This window comes from Myxocyprinus asiaticus, chromosome 48 (assembly GCF_019703515.2).
Source record: "Myxocyprinus asiaticus isolate MX2 ecotype Aquarium Trade chromosome 48, UBuf_Myxa_2, whole genome shotgun sequence".
In the NCBI taxonomy this organism is placed as follows: domain Eukaryota; kingdom Metazoa; phylum Chordata; class Actinopteri; order Cypriniformes; family Catostomidae; genus Myxocyprinus; species Myxocyprinus asiaticus.
Window position 1 is genome coordinate 26,967,385 of NC_059391.1, and position 14,836 is coordinate 26,982,220.

The 14,836-nt window shown below is 38.4% G+C and overlaps 1 protein-coding gene across 2 annotated transcripts in view; it reads left to right on the forward strand.

Moving 5' to 3' along the window:
* The window catches only part of LOC127437639 (ankyrin repeat domain-containing protein 26-like), a 47,735-nt gene that overhangs the window by 17,885 nt on the left and 15,014 nt on the right, over positions 1-14,836 (forward strand). For both annotated transcript variants that reach the window (XM_051692681.1, XM_051692683.1), the window contains exons 21-32: positions 1,160-1,981; positions 5,692-5,915; positions 6,338-6,529; positions 7,980-8,010; positions 8,094-8,235; positions 8,686-8,899; positions 9,332-9,515; positions 9,811-9,957; positions 11,597-11,983; positions 12,255-12,836; positions 13,399-13,551; positions 14,659-14,834. In XM_051692681.1, the coding sequence (XP_051548641.1) occupies positions 1,160-1,981; positions 5,692-5,915; positions 6,338-6,529; positions 7,980-8,010; positions 8,094-8,235; positions 8,686-8,899; positions 9,332-9,515; positions 9,811-9,957; positions 11,597-11,983; positions 12,255-12,836; positions 13,399-13,551; positions 14,659-14,834 (3,254 nt within the window). The remainder of the gene's footprint in view (positions 1-1,159; positions 1,982-5,691; positions 5,916-6,337; positions 6,530-7,979; positions 8,011-8,093; positions 8,236-8,685; positions 8,900-9,331; positions 9,516-9,810; positions 9,958-11,596; positions 11,984-12,254; positions 12,837-13,398; positions 13,552-14,658; positions 14,835-14,836) is intronic.

Sequence of the window (14,836 nt, forward strand, 5' to 3'; positions counted from 1 at the left end):
TCACATTTGAAAGTCACATGTGGTGCCTGTTTAGTTTCACTTACACATCAGAAAGTGAAAGTTAAAGTAGAGATTTAGAGTAAAAAAAGGACTTAAGTGTTGTTCTGTTTCTCACCCACACCTATTATATTGCTTCTGAGTCATATGGATTACTTTTATGTTTCCTTTATGTGATTTTTGGAGCTACGAAGGTCTGATTACCATTCACTTGCACTGTATGGACCTACAGAGCTGAGATATTCTTCAAAATATCTTTGTTTGTGTTCTGCTGAAGAAAGGAAGTCATACACATCTGGGATGGCATGAGGGTAAATGGGTGAACTATCCCTTTAAGTTGACCATTTACGATTCATTTACTGATAAAACAGTTATAAATCAGAAACAGTTTTCAGCTTTTTTTTGATGTGGAGTCTACATAAAAAAATAAGGCATGCATTTGATCCACCACAAAATAAGTATTTTAATGTAAATTGTATTCATTTAAAGTAATCGCAATTACAGTTTCAGTAGAAAATTATGATTTTTGTCATAATTGTGCCAAAAAATATGCCATAAATGCTGTCGATCGAGCTTAACATCCATTGAATCCAAAATATTCCTTTAAAAAATGTGGCACTCTTGCACAAGAATTTGAAAAAACACAAAGATGTTAGTGTAGCATATACTTAAAAAGACAACACATATGGACGCAAAACACGTTTATTTTGAACAGCCTCGTACATCATTTTCAAACCTCTCTCTAACCCATAGAAATAAATTTTTTTTTTTGCTTCTGTATCTTTAAGACCATAAAAGGTCTCTGTTATGGCTAACCTCTCTACATGTGAAACGAGTTGCACCGTTTACTTACAGGTTGCAGATTGTTGTCAGGTTCAAAATATTGCTGCCAAAGTTTTGTAACTCTTTTTCTTCAAAAGATCAAATTAAATGAGATTTTTCATGATATGATCCCTTTAAAGGATGTCATTTTTGTGCTTTAGTTAGTTACATATATGAATGACCATTTTGACTGAAATGGTTGTAAATGTTGGAAAAAGTCATGTGCATGTCAATACAAGTGTCTTAGGTTTCACCTGAAGTCCTTGTCAACCAGGTTTGTTGATCTTTGTTTGGTTTTTCATTCTTAATTGTATTCTTTTGTTCAATTATGCAAACAAAGGCAAGAGAGGCATTACAAGCATCTTCAATAGATGTAAGTACCCCGTATAACCATGACACGTTGGAGCTCCCAACCTCCCCTGGAGATAAGGTGAGGAGAGATGGGGAGAACGAGGAGAATGCTAGTGAGGGTTCCTGGGAGGAACGTTATGAGAAGATTTGGGTGGAGAACGAAAAGAAGGAGACCAAATCCCAATACAGAAATGTGGCTGCTGAACTTAAGGAGCGATTTGGAGAACTGGAACACAAGGAACCAGGTGACCATTCTGAACAGGAACGAACAGAAGGACATCAAGATGATGGGGAGGAAGAGGTGGAAGTTTCAGAAGTAAAGGAGACAGATGATGAAGACTCCAGTGAGGAAGAGGGGGAACCGATAGTGCGTCCCACAGCCCAGGCGAGAAGTGCCTTGCTTTTGCCCATACCTGAGCAGAGAGAGTCAGGCCTGGAGGACTCGCAGTCCGAGGAACCTCCCGAAACTGCACAACACGCGGTTAGTGTAGAGGTCAGCGATGCAGAACTTCATCAAGACAACCTTTCAAAAGATCAACATGTCCCTCACATCCAAGAACCAATCAGGGATGAGGCCTCGGATGACAATCAGGGAGATTTCTCCACTTGTAGCGGAAGCAAAGAAAATTATGGTGATGCCAGTAGGAGTCACCCAGAATCTGGAAGTGACTTAGATGTAGAACCTGAAGAAGCCAAGGCTAACGGAGGTCTATTGCTTCTTGCTAGTCAGCAGGTCCCACCTAAAATTCTGGAAGTGCCCTCTTCCAACTCTGATGAGGTTGAGGAGGGCCTGTCAAAGTCCAGACATGAGGTAGGACCCCAGAACAGGAGTGTCAAACAAACCTTTTAGAAACAATGAAGACTTCCATTTTTGCCTCCTGTCTTCTTATTCTTCATTCACTTAAACTCTTTGTTCATGTAAAAGTGTCTATGCATAGGAAAATGCAAGCTTCAGCTGCAGACAACAAAACTGACTTTTAGTTGTCTTAAAATACTGATCAGCCACTGACAGGCCTAACTACAAAACTGCTTTCTATTTGTTTCCTGTCTTTAGTTTTGCTAATCAATAGCTCTGTTCCAAGACCTAGTGAGCTTCCTAACTAGACAGCATTTTAAGACATCATAAAAACATGAAGGCTTCCAAAAGGTAGGCAGCAAAATGATGATACCTTCTAAGAGACCTTATTGTGGCCAAATTCTAAAGGGAATTGCACACCGGACGTGTCAAGCGGACGTCCTAAAATTGAAACCATTGTTTTCTATGAATGTACGGCCAACGCCACTGCCACTCGGTGTCCATCAACAGTGCCCCATGACTTCGGTGACACCACAGTGCGCCACTCACATAGTTTTTCCTTAAAAGGATAGTTCACCCAAAAATGTAAATTATCTCATCGACTCACCCTCACCTGGATTACTTTTATGCTGACTTGTGTGATTTTTGGAGGTTCAAAATGTTGGCACCCATTCACTTGCATTGTATGGTCAAAATGAGCTGAGAAATACTTCAAAAAAATCTTCATTTGAGTTTAGCAGATGAAAGAAAGTCATACACATCTTGGATGGCATTAGGGTGAGTAAATGATGAATTTTCATTTTTGAGTGAACTAACCCTTTAAAGCCTAAAGTATACTTGGATTTTGATACGAACGCTCAGCATTCTATTTAATTTGATCCAAATTGCTATCAAGGGACATACAATACTGTGCAAAAGTTTTAGGCACTTGTGAAACATGTTGCATAGTGAGGATGTCTTCAAAAATAATGACATAAATAGTTTTCATTTATCACTTAATGTCATACAGAGTCCAGTAAACATAAAAAAGCTAAATCAATATTCGGTGTGACCACCTTTGCCTTGTAAAACAGCTCCAATTCTCCTAGGTACACCTGGACACAGTTTTTCTTGGTTGTTGGCAGATCGGATGTTCCAAGCTTCTTGAAGAATTCACCACAGTTCTTCTATCTATTTAGGCTGTCTCAATTGCTTCTGTCTCTTTATGTAATCTCAGACTGACACGATGTTCAGTGGGGGGCTCTCTGGGGACCATGACATCTGTTGCAGGGCTCCCTGTTCTTCTGTTCTAATCTTTTCTATTTGGGAGTCTAACATTTATATTTCCTATTGACACACTAAAGCTGAAGATATAAATAACCATCTTAAGACAAATGTTTTTGTGAAACATCTTATGATGTCTAAGACGTTTGCACAGTACTGTACATTATTAACTATGAAAGAAAATTTTTCAGTAACAAGTTCGTCTTTTTTTTTTTTTTTGCTTTGACAGCTTGAATAAAGCCTAGGCTCCATGTATAGCAAAATTGCATAATAAACACCACCTTTCTAAACATAGTATTTTTTCATACACCAACCTTCAAACTCATTGACATCACTTTAATGATCGGCATCAACTTTGTTTATTCTTGCAAAAACTTTTTTTTTTAAAAGTGCAAAAACCTTCATGTGTATCTTTTGTCTGTACGATGAGAAGTTTATTTACTGTTTTGTGCAATACCTGTGCATTGTCCTACCGGCAAAGTAGTGCGACTGGCTTAAGGCAGCATCCCATGTATCTTCCATGGAGAAGGCAATTCCAGAATGCATTGCGACAAGGTCCATGAAAAAAATTCTGAAAGTCAAGAAAAATGTCTAACAGAAATTTAATTCATTCAATACTGTAAAGTATCAAATAGCAGAATTCTTGGTGAAGACATTGTCCATGATCCTAGGGAAGAAATCCCTCAATTAGAGAATAGTGGCAAACAATGCACGCCCATGATGCACCTTGAGTGATGCAATCGAGTTGGTCGGGCGACGCTTCCTAGGATTGTAGTTTCCTCATGTAAGGCATTAAATACACAGTCTTGTACCTTCAAATGATTTTGATTCACCTCTTTCATGAAGGATTTTATGAAATCCCTTTGGAAAAAAATGAGTGGGACAAATACTTCTGGAACCTGGACAGCTAAAAATGTGGGAGGGCACTGTTGCGCTCTATTTGAATCGATAAATTGAATGAGTCTCCTGTCCCTTATGCCTATATAAAGCATTCCAAATCAATTACTTGTGAGGTTCCAGGATGGTTAGGATTCTGCCTTAGGCCACGTCCTCTAATATGTTTCCCCTTTTATAACATAATCGTCTTCCAAAGTATCCGCTACATGAAAGTCGAGATATTCCAGAAGTTTGAGAGGGGTAAACGGTGCAAAATGTATTAGCGTGGACTTGACCTTAGAAGTCATGCTGCTTATGGGCACATCCACACTAATCTGTTTAAGTTTGAAACCTAGGTTTTTAGTTTCCTAATGTCATTGTTTTCCAAAGTATGTGGTTTTGAAGAGCGTTTTGAAAGTCTTCGTTTTCGATGAAGAAAAACACTGTTGCTGTGTGGATGAGAGGTGTAAATGTAGCAAAATGAATGTGTTTCTGACCATTAGTGTGGACAAGACATGCTGCCTATGTAAGCTATAGATGGCAAAGCAGCTCAAAAGGATTTTGGAACAGAGCTATTGTCTTCTGTCAGCAATATGCTTAAGATTTTTAAAATCTTTTTGTAATACCATTTCATTTGATTCCAACTGTTGTCCTTTTTTTTTTTTTTTTAAACCATTTACGTCTTGCATTTAAGAGACCCCATAAAATCGATTGACATGAACAGTTTTTCTGTGTTGAGTGTTGGGACGGGACATGCAAACACTTTATACTGCCTACTGTTTTTAGTATTTACTATTAAGTTGAGCGTGTTGCATTGTGGGATCCAGTATTCCAACAGATAAGCTCTGAATTTTAAATGCGTTTGTCTCGTATATCTTCTAAAACTTGCATTTACAGTAGATGGCCTCAAAGCTATCAGAGATCGACTAAAAGCCACAAAACATATTTTTCCATCTTTTCCTCTCTCTGTCTTAATGTCATGATGTGTGACCTGAACAGCACTTGTCTTGAATCCAGTCTGTCGCACTATTAAATATTTAAAGGTATATTTTTTGCGCTGGTGTCAAGTGATACACTTGAAGCAGCACATGGGCGTCAGTTCACACTTCATCTGTCGTGTGTTTGTGTGCCAAGGATCGTTTCCTTCAGTTGTCTGAAGATCTCTCCTTATCTTCCTGAAGATCTGTCATACTTGTTTTAGTGTGTGTTTTCATTATGTGTCTCAATGGAGAAGTTTCCAACAACCATTTTTAACCATTTTTGTGGTTGGGACTTCTCTGTTGATGTCAGCTTGAAGTGTTTCTCTTGTCGCCAGAGCTTCTTTTTAAATATGAAAAGAAGACATTATGTGTGATCTTTGCAAAGTTTTGTCTTGTATGTCACTGACTTGTCATTGTTGCAATGTTTTTGCATGACTAAATATTTGGAAACCTTTAGTAACCTGTAGATTCATACACTCTTCCAAGAAGAAATTGATTTAATTCTAGAACTTCCTTATTTATGTAGAAATACAGCTTTATAATCATGGACAAATATTAAAGATGTGTTCAACCTTTGCATTCAACAAGCATCATCTTCTGTTTTAGGGTGAGAAAGAGAAGGCCAGTGATATGAGGGGAGAACCCCAAAGCAGTGCTTTCTGGGATACTGGAGAATCCAGAGAACGAGCCAAACTTGACCAAGGAAAAGGAAGGAAAATTGACACCAACTCTGGCAACCCAAAACCTCAACAGGAAGGGGTGGCTGATGTCAGATCTTTGGGAAAAGAGGGTAGTATTTCACCAAGACAACTGACAAAAAGTCCAAGAAGGTATATATCTCACATTGCTCAATGGAATGAATGTATAGAGAACTTTTTTGATTCACTAACTCTCAGTTTAGACAAAATCAAGTGACACATTCGATCTCGTTAAGACATTTTATGTCAACCACTAATTAGACATAATTATCTTTATAAATGATCAATTCAGTAATTAATTCCTCTTAATCTATCCTGTGTGCCAGAGCTTGGGTCTCCTGAACCCCTCGTTTTTCAATATTAGGTCAGAGTAAAGTGTTCAATTTTGATTGTTTTAATTTAACATGGGGAAACCCTGTGCCAGAGTACGGTATCTCTTGGATCCAAGAGTGGTGTTTATACCTGCCAATACATTACCAAAAACTGGCACATAGAATAGATGTAGTTGGACCAGGGTTTTTAACTTTCAACTTCATGAGATCTGTGCCCCTTAGCACTGACTGGCCACCAGCACATGGTGAGGAAGATGAGGAGAAAAAGAAAACTGTATGTAGCCAAGCGAGAAATCTCCATGTAGTTGCCCCCCAACAGAACAAATCCTCGCGACCTGCCGTCCGCCATAACGGAGACCTCGAGTCTGTCTTTGACGACAGTACTTTAAGTGAGCTGTCGGAGGAGGACAGGAGGTATATATGCAGTATTTACATGCTTTTTTGCCATTTCGTAATTAATAAATTTGTTCTAGCTCAGTTGCAACAGCGTGTGGTATAACTAGGCCTGCACAGATTCTGAACACCCAGATTCCACAGAATGCTCTTTGGATTTCTACAGAATTTGAGTGATCAGATACCCGTTTAGTAAATATTTTGGATAGTTTTATCAAGTTTTCAGCTTCTTTCAAGAGTCTAATGAGTGAATCTTACAAAAAACATGACTGGGTCATATTTCACCCCAAAATCATGCTGATTTGTAATACAGCAAAAAAAAATCATTAACAAAATTAGAATTAGCATATGTTAAATTCAGTACAACAGATACTACAATAATGTATAATTTCTTTTCTTTTTTTATTACAGAAATGTGATATATTTTTTTTTTTTTTTTTTTTTTTGCACTGCAGTAATGAGAATTGGGAGTGGTGCTTAATTATCCTTAAAAATGTCACAATACCAGAAAATGTTGATCTTAAAAATCGTTTTTATTTTCTTAATGCTAAATAAAGTGAATATATATAAAATATTAGGGCTGTGAATCAATTTAAAAAATTTAACACATTTTTTAAACAGTTTTCTGTGGTACATGGTACATTGTATATTAAAACAAACATTAAAATATAATCATAAATATATTTACTTTATGCTTTGTCTCAAAGAACTTGCATGAAATCGGTTAGTCATCATTTATTTTAATTATTTTAATATGTACATACATGTATACATCAGTGGACATGCTGTAATTAAAATCTTCTGCCATTTTAAAATGGACTTTTTAAAAAATAAAGGCTCAGATGGGCAGATTTAATTCATATTAAGCTTTACTGACAAGCTAAACTTAAGCGTACATTGCCAATGCATTATTAGACACTATACATATATCCTAAATACACAATTAAATATTTTCACACTTTTTTTGCTTAATTTGTGATGACCCTTTTATTATCAGAAACAACATTAGAGGCTAAATTGTTTGGTATGGTGGAAATTACGTTTAATTCGCTCTTTGTTTAAAATGATGTTTTAAATGATTTAATAATTAGTATTTTTATAATCGATTTTCATAGTTTAATTGTGAAAGTCTGGGTCTTGGACAAGAATAAAACAGTCTTAAAAGGCATTTATAAAGTACCCAAATAAATGATGAAGTCCTTCATTTTTTAATGTGACTTTCATTTTACAAAAACCATATTCAAGTCAATTCCAAAGATTTCCCAGAATCAATACAGAAACTGTGAGAAGTGTGTGCATATTCCTTGTTGGCTTAGGTATAATGTCCATTCTAAAATAGAATACTGCATTATACTCTCAAGTTGATTGATGTCACAGCACCTGCTCTCTAGTAGACTGGTGTTGTCTGATAGTGGCTCTCATCAAGCACGAATCAGTCTGAAATCAAGTTTTCTTTTCTGGTCCATAACAGGTCTCCATCTTCAAGGCATAAGAAAGAGCAGGTGACCTTCTTCCATAAGAAAGTATCAGTACACGTGTGCTGTAATGTTTGAGTGGTTGTTTAGAACATCTGTTCCCTGTGCAGACTGCTGGAGAGCTGGAGATGGCAGATGATTTTGAAGATCTCACCCAATCTTCTGACACAGCCACAGAAGAGATGGACACTCCAGTATCTGGATTCCGCAATGCTTCTCTGCTCTTCAAACAGCTCGACTCAAGCTATCTGGGTGAGTCTGTAGGCTCTTTAAAAAATGAGATTAAATGGAAATCAAATTTGCCAAGATACCAACGTCTGCAACCAAAAGTCAGATATTTCAGTTTGAGCTAGAAAATTCATCATCAAATTCTCCCAAGTCCAATGACCTGAGCTATGCTATCTACATTAATAGATGTCAACAATTATCTCTCTTGTGTCTATTTTCATTTCTCCTAAGGAATTTTTGCAGAAACGTCTGAGACGAAGTTGATACTTAAGGAATCATACCTGAGAACTCTATTAAGTCTCTTGAACCTTGAAAGTGCAACTTCTGAGCAAGAAAAATTTTCCTCTGGGTCCCTAAAAACATATTTAGCATAAAAATATGTTCAGATCTTAAAAGAGCAATGTTATGGCACTTGACTTGATCCACAAACCTGTTGTCACATGGTGAAAATTGTGTTTTGTGTCCACCCTGCAGACTCTGTGAGTGTGGTGAAGCTACAGAACATGTTTCATGAGTACGAACGAACCATCCAGAGAGAGAGAGACAGATACAGCCGTCTGGCTGACAAGACCTCTCAAATGGACCAGGAACGCAATGAGCTGAAGATCCTGCTGGATGAGATCAGAGGCAGCAAGTCCAGCCTAGAACATCTCAAACTGGAGCTGGAGACAGACATGAATAATCTCAAGTGAGCTTAACTGGATGCATGTGCACTGGGCTACACACAAAAAGTTTCAAGTCAACATTAAATCAAAATTCACCCTATTTACTTTTTTAATAAATGTTACTTGTCTACTGTGAATGATTCATCAGTTTATGTAATTCCAATGAAAAACATAATAGATGAAAGAGATAACCAGTAATTTTACAACTTTCAGGAGTACACTAGCATATAGCTCTCAAAGCATGGACTAAAAGTCACAAAACTCCAGTTTTAATTTCAGAGGGTCACTTGATCATGGTTGTGATGTCATCAATTTTTGAATGAGACATGTTGCGAACGTCAAAGTACTGTATGTCTACTTCCAAGTCATTTATTTCAAATGGCCAATGAAAATGCTATAATGACTCTTTTACCATCACAGGTTTGATAGTTAGTTATCGACTCTTCTCATGTTAGGTTCCTGCTGAGACAGGAGCAGGAGAAACATCAGAGTGCTCTGATGCTGTACAATAAAACCCGTGAGCAGCTTCAGAGGAAAGAGGAGCAACAACAGGCGGAGGCCGAGGACAGACACAAAGCTGAGCTGAGAGTTAGGAGTCTGGATCTGGAGATCAGAGCTCTGAAGAACAGCATCAAACAGGTCACCAGCATCACACTGTTAGATGTTACTGTGCACTGCTGGAGAAACCAGCTCATACCAGCTAAATGTGCTCCATATGGTTTCTGGAACATAGTCCATCTAGTCTAGCTTGGATCCATTTGGACCAATTAATGACCATGAATGACCAGCTTGAACCAAACCATCCAAAGCCAGTTACCAACTTAACCTTTTTTGAGCTGTTATAGTGATAAAGTTTGATAAAGTTTGTAGTAAGGCCCAACCTTTATAGTTTTCTGAGTTTGTTGAAGTGTTGTGTGTATGTGTGTGTGTTTAGCTGGAGGAGGACAGAGATGAGTGTCAGCGTCTCTTGTCTCATGAGCGCAGCGCTCGCGCTTTACAGGAGGAACTACTCAACAACCACCTGCGCAAGCAGCAGGACATCGAGGAGGAAAACCTGCGAAACCTCAATAAGAGCAATGAGGTACTGCTTTTACCTCTGAAATATTGTCACCTTTATATACAGTAAGGACTGTTTCTGTTTGTTAATTAATTTGCATTGTTATTGTCATTTACACATTCAGCGACATAGTTTTACCATCACATATACAGTGGCGCCATAGCTGTAATGGCATATAAGCAATAATGTCATAGCTGTACAGTCACATGTGCAGTGATGTCATAGCTGTACAGTCACATGTGCAGTGATGTCACAGCTTTACAGTCACAAGCAGTGACGTCATAGTTTTACAGTCACATAAGCAGTAATGTCATAGTTTTACAGTCACGTAGCTTTACAGTTAGATATCAGGGTATCCGCAGGTCCTTAAAAAGTCTTAAAGTCTTAAATTTACTTTTTAAAATTTAAGGCCTTAAAAAGTCTTAAATATCTTAAATAAATTACAAAAAATCGTAAATTTCGTTTGCTGAGGTATTAAATTTTGGGGCGTGAATAGAGGAGACACTTAAAACAGCAGAATCTGAGCGAGTCATAATCATCTCTCTCTCTCTCTCTCTCTCTCTCTCGTGCACTTAGCAGCTGACGCTTGAGTTTAGTGTGAGCGCTTGCAGGGAAGCACATTTTTACTGACGTATGTGTGACGTCATAGATTTACATTCAGGAATGCATTGACGTCATAGCTTTACAGTCACGCATGAAGTGGCGTCATAGCTTTACAGTCACGTATGCAGTGATGTCAGAGCTTTACAGTTATGTGTGCAATTACTTCATAGCTTTACAGACAGGTATACACTGACATCTTAGCTTTACAGTCATGCAAGCAGTGATGTCATCGCTTTACAGTCACGTATGCAGTGACATCAAAGCTTTACAGTCACACAGCTAGTGACATCATAGCTTCACAGTCATGTATCTAGTTGTCACAGCTTTACGGATAGGTATACAGTGACGTCATAGCTTTACAGTCACGTATACAGTGATTTAAAAGCTTGACAATTATGCATGCAGTGACATCAAAGCATTACATTACAGTTTAACAACCACATATGCAGTGATGTCATAGCTTTACATTCACGCTTCACAGTGACATATCTAGTGAGTGACATCAAAGCTTTACAGACAGGTATACAGTAACTTCATAGCCTTAACAGTCCCATATGCAATAAAGTCATATCTATACAGTTTTGTGTGCAATTACTTCATAGCTTTACAGACTGGTGTACAGTGACGTCAGATTTACAGTATGCAGTGATGTCAGCTTTACAGTGATGTGTGCAATTACGTCATAGCTTTATAGACGGGTACACAGTGATGTCATAGCTTTACAGTCATGTATGCAGTGATGTCATAGCTTTACAGTCACATACATTTACCACACATCAGCAGTGAAGTAATTCTGTCAAACACAGCCATCAGATCTTCTCTGTAATTTGAAAATCCAATTCTAATCCTGTTTGCTGACATGTGATTGGTCAGATTTCCACGATTTGTCTTAATGACCTGAACTCCTGTATTAACATACTGTGCTGTAGAGCCAGTTCTAATCAGGCCACATACTGCAGTGTTTTACAGTTTTGAAGGTGTCCTTTTTTTATAAATGCTAACAGAGTTGCTGTGTTTCTGTATCATATTAAACTAAGTTCATTATTAATATTATGCTCAGGCCATGTCCCAGCTAACCGAGGTTACAGATCATGAACGCGAGCTGCTGCAGCAAAATCGAGGCCTTCAGGATGAGCTGAATGGTGCTCGGGCAGAGCTGGACCGCACTCAGTCTCATAGCCGGCAGGAGGAATCAAGGCTGGCTGAGGAGAGAGATGCCTTACGTGAGAAGCTTGAGGACACTCGCAGGGACCTGAAACTGAGCGAAGAGGCCTTGGCACAAACCGTGTTCCAGTTCAACGGGCAGCTGAGCACGCTAAAGGCTGAATGCTCAATGATCACAGCTAAACTGGAGCATGAGAGGCAAGTGAGGCAGCAACTGGAGGTTGAGGCCGAGGCGAACCGGGCGCGACTGCAGGGGGCGCTACAGGAGGCCGAGAGATGTCAGGTTAGAGGGTTAGAGTCCAGACTGCCCCATTGGTTTATCTTGAATGTTATTTTTTTGTGTTCTTTTCTTAAGCTGAAATGTATCATTTCAATGCCACTAGTGGCACTAAATGAAATCATAAAAATAAACATTGCCTCTACCTCTATCTGCAATTGGTTCAACAAACAAACAGTCCTGCCACAATCTCATGGCATTGATTGAGTCAGTGTTGACAATGTCAGTGTTTGGCTGGTTTAATATTATATGTTTTAATATCTTTTGAACCTCTCAGGCATCACGCACAGATGCAGAGCGCACACTTCAGCGAGACCGCGAGGAACACCAGCGCGTGCAGGAAAAGCACATCTTCGAGTCCAACACCCAACGGGACACCATCCAGTCCCTCTCGCAGAAACTCAGCAAGGCCGAGGCACGTGCCAACAGCCTGGAGAACGAGTGCCACCGCAGCGCTCTGGCCATCGCCGAGAAAGGTGTCCTGTTGGAGACACTTGCCCGGGAGAAGGACCAAGCCCTGGCAAAACTCAAAGAACTGGAGGCTGCGATGCTGGGCGAACGCGAACAGGCCAGCCGTGCTGGAGCCAAACAGGAAGCCATGCAGGAGAGACTCGCACAGGCTCAGAGTGAGAGCGCGCTACTACGACAACGACTAGAGGAGGCGCTCAACAAGGGGACGGCGAAGGACAAGGCCGTTACAGATGTGCACCAGAGCTTCGCTGAGATGCTAAACCAGTTACGCGCAGATGGAGAGGAGAGAGTCCACCTGGTGGAAGAGAGAAGCAAAGAGCTGGCGAAGATGAACGGGGAGTTGAGAGAGCAGAACTATAAACTAGAGCAAGAGAAAGCTGAGAGAGAGGTAAAAAAAAAAACAGAGATTGGAATAGATTTGTCAAGCTCAAAAAAGGACAAAAAAAAAATTCTCTAATTGTAGTCTGTACGAACATATATTCCAAGTATTCAGAAGGCATAGGACACCTTACGACAACCAGACCGAAATTTAAGTCATTATTCATTTTAAAATTCTTCCCATCCACTGTTGCTTTCAAGTCAAATATGTATTTTTACCGAATAACAGCTGAATTGTTTTAATTTTCTTCACACAGGGCAATCATTTGACCACTATTATTTATTTATTTATTTATTTATTTATTCCATTTTTGGAGCATGACAGACATCATTGAACTTTCATTGATATGGAAAAAGCTTCATGGAGATACTTCTATATTCGAATTTATTTTTTTTTTAATTTTTTGGCATGTAAAAACAAAAATAACAGCGTACATGGAGGGTGAATAAATAATGAAAGAATTTTCATTTCTGGGTTAACTATTCCTTTAAGTAGAATTAAATTGGGTTTGAATTTAACAGTGTTCCAGTATGAGAATGAAGCTGTTGTTGTTGTTGTTTTTTATCATCAGAGTTCTCTGAGACAGCTTCAGCAGGAATTGGCTGACTGTCTGAAGAAGTTGTCCATGTGTGAAGCCTCTCTAGAGGTCAATACGCGATACCGTAATGACCTGGAGGAAGAGAAGACACGCACGCTCAAAGACATAGACCGACTGAAGGGAAAGGTACATCAGTATACTTAAACTTCCTGAAAAATGTCCAATTATAGCTAGGTGGTGAATTTTTGGATTCTCAAATAAAGATTTTGACATTTATGGTTTTTATGTGAAAAAATAAAGCTACATTTGTAGTTTCAACATTATTTGTACTAGCTTCATAACATGTGACTCACATTTGGTTTTCAACCTTTGAAAACATGTAACATTTAACAATTTGCACATGGAGCCACATTGAGAGCCCTATATCTCTGTGATTTAACCATATAGGGCCTTAAAAATGAAGATACTAAAAGGAAAGTTTGTTCTGAACCAAAACCTAAAAGGATATTAAATATATATGTAATACTTCTGGAGTTATAGGCACTCAGTCTTTGGAAAAACAACACAAAAAAGTGTTTTTTCCTATTTTTGGACAAACACTATTGGTATATAATTCATCAAGGGGTGCTGAAGTCAACTGATTTTAGTAATAGACCTTCCGATCTGTGTGTAAAAATAAAATAATGATGCTGCCACTTTTATAAAATAATGGATAACTCAGTAAAAATTGACCCAATGCATTTAATATTTTGCCTTTTGATCATCATTTATATACTTCTGTCACTAGAAAAATGTTTTTTATCAAAAATAATTCTTAAACCAGGGGTTGATTTGACACGGAATTACCTTCATTTTCAATAATTAAATATACGATTGAAGTCACCACCGACAAATATCGATTTTTATCTTTTAAAGGTGTCTCTTGTATCACAAATAGCTGACATTTGTACTTGCAGTTGTGCATTTAACTTTCCAATTGCTTAATTCATGCTAAACATTTTTTATTTAGTAAACACTCTGGAAGAAAGTTTTAACAAAGTCAAACCTAACACAATTTGAGAGTTTTTAGGAAAAATAGATTTTAAAAACCTTATACAGAGTTCCTTACACATTTCTCGCCATGGAAATAGCCATAGAAGATGGCATGGTATTAAAAACAAACAAACAAACATACAAACTTAATTCATGCTACAGAGAGAAGCTGACAGCTGTTGTTCAAATCATTTTCTTTGATTCAACTGTTCTTATACACACTGAGCGAAAATGTTGACGATGAGTGTGTTTTGACTCCAGCTGCAAGAGTCTGAGGAACAGTACGTCCAGGCTGAGAGACGCATCAGTAACCTAAAGAGCTCTCTGGACGAAAAGGAGCGAGAGGTGTGCAGTACTGCTCAGAAACTAGAGGAGGCGCTAACAGCTTCTACCGGCAAAGAGCAAACTATTAAACAGCTTGAGGAGGCGGTGCAGAGGT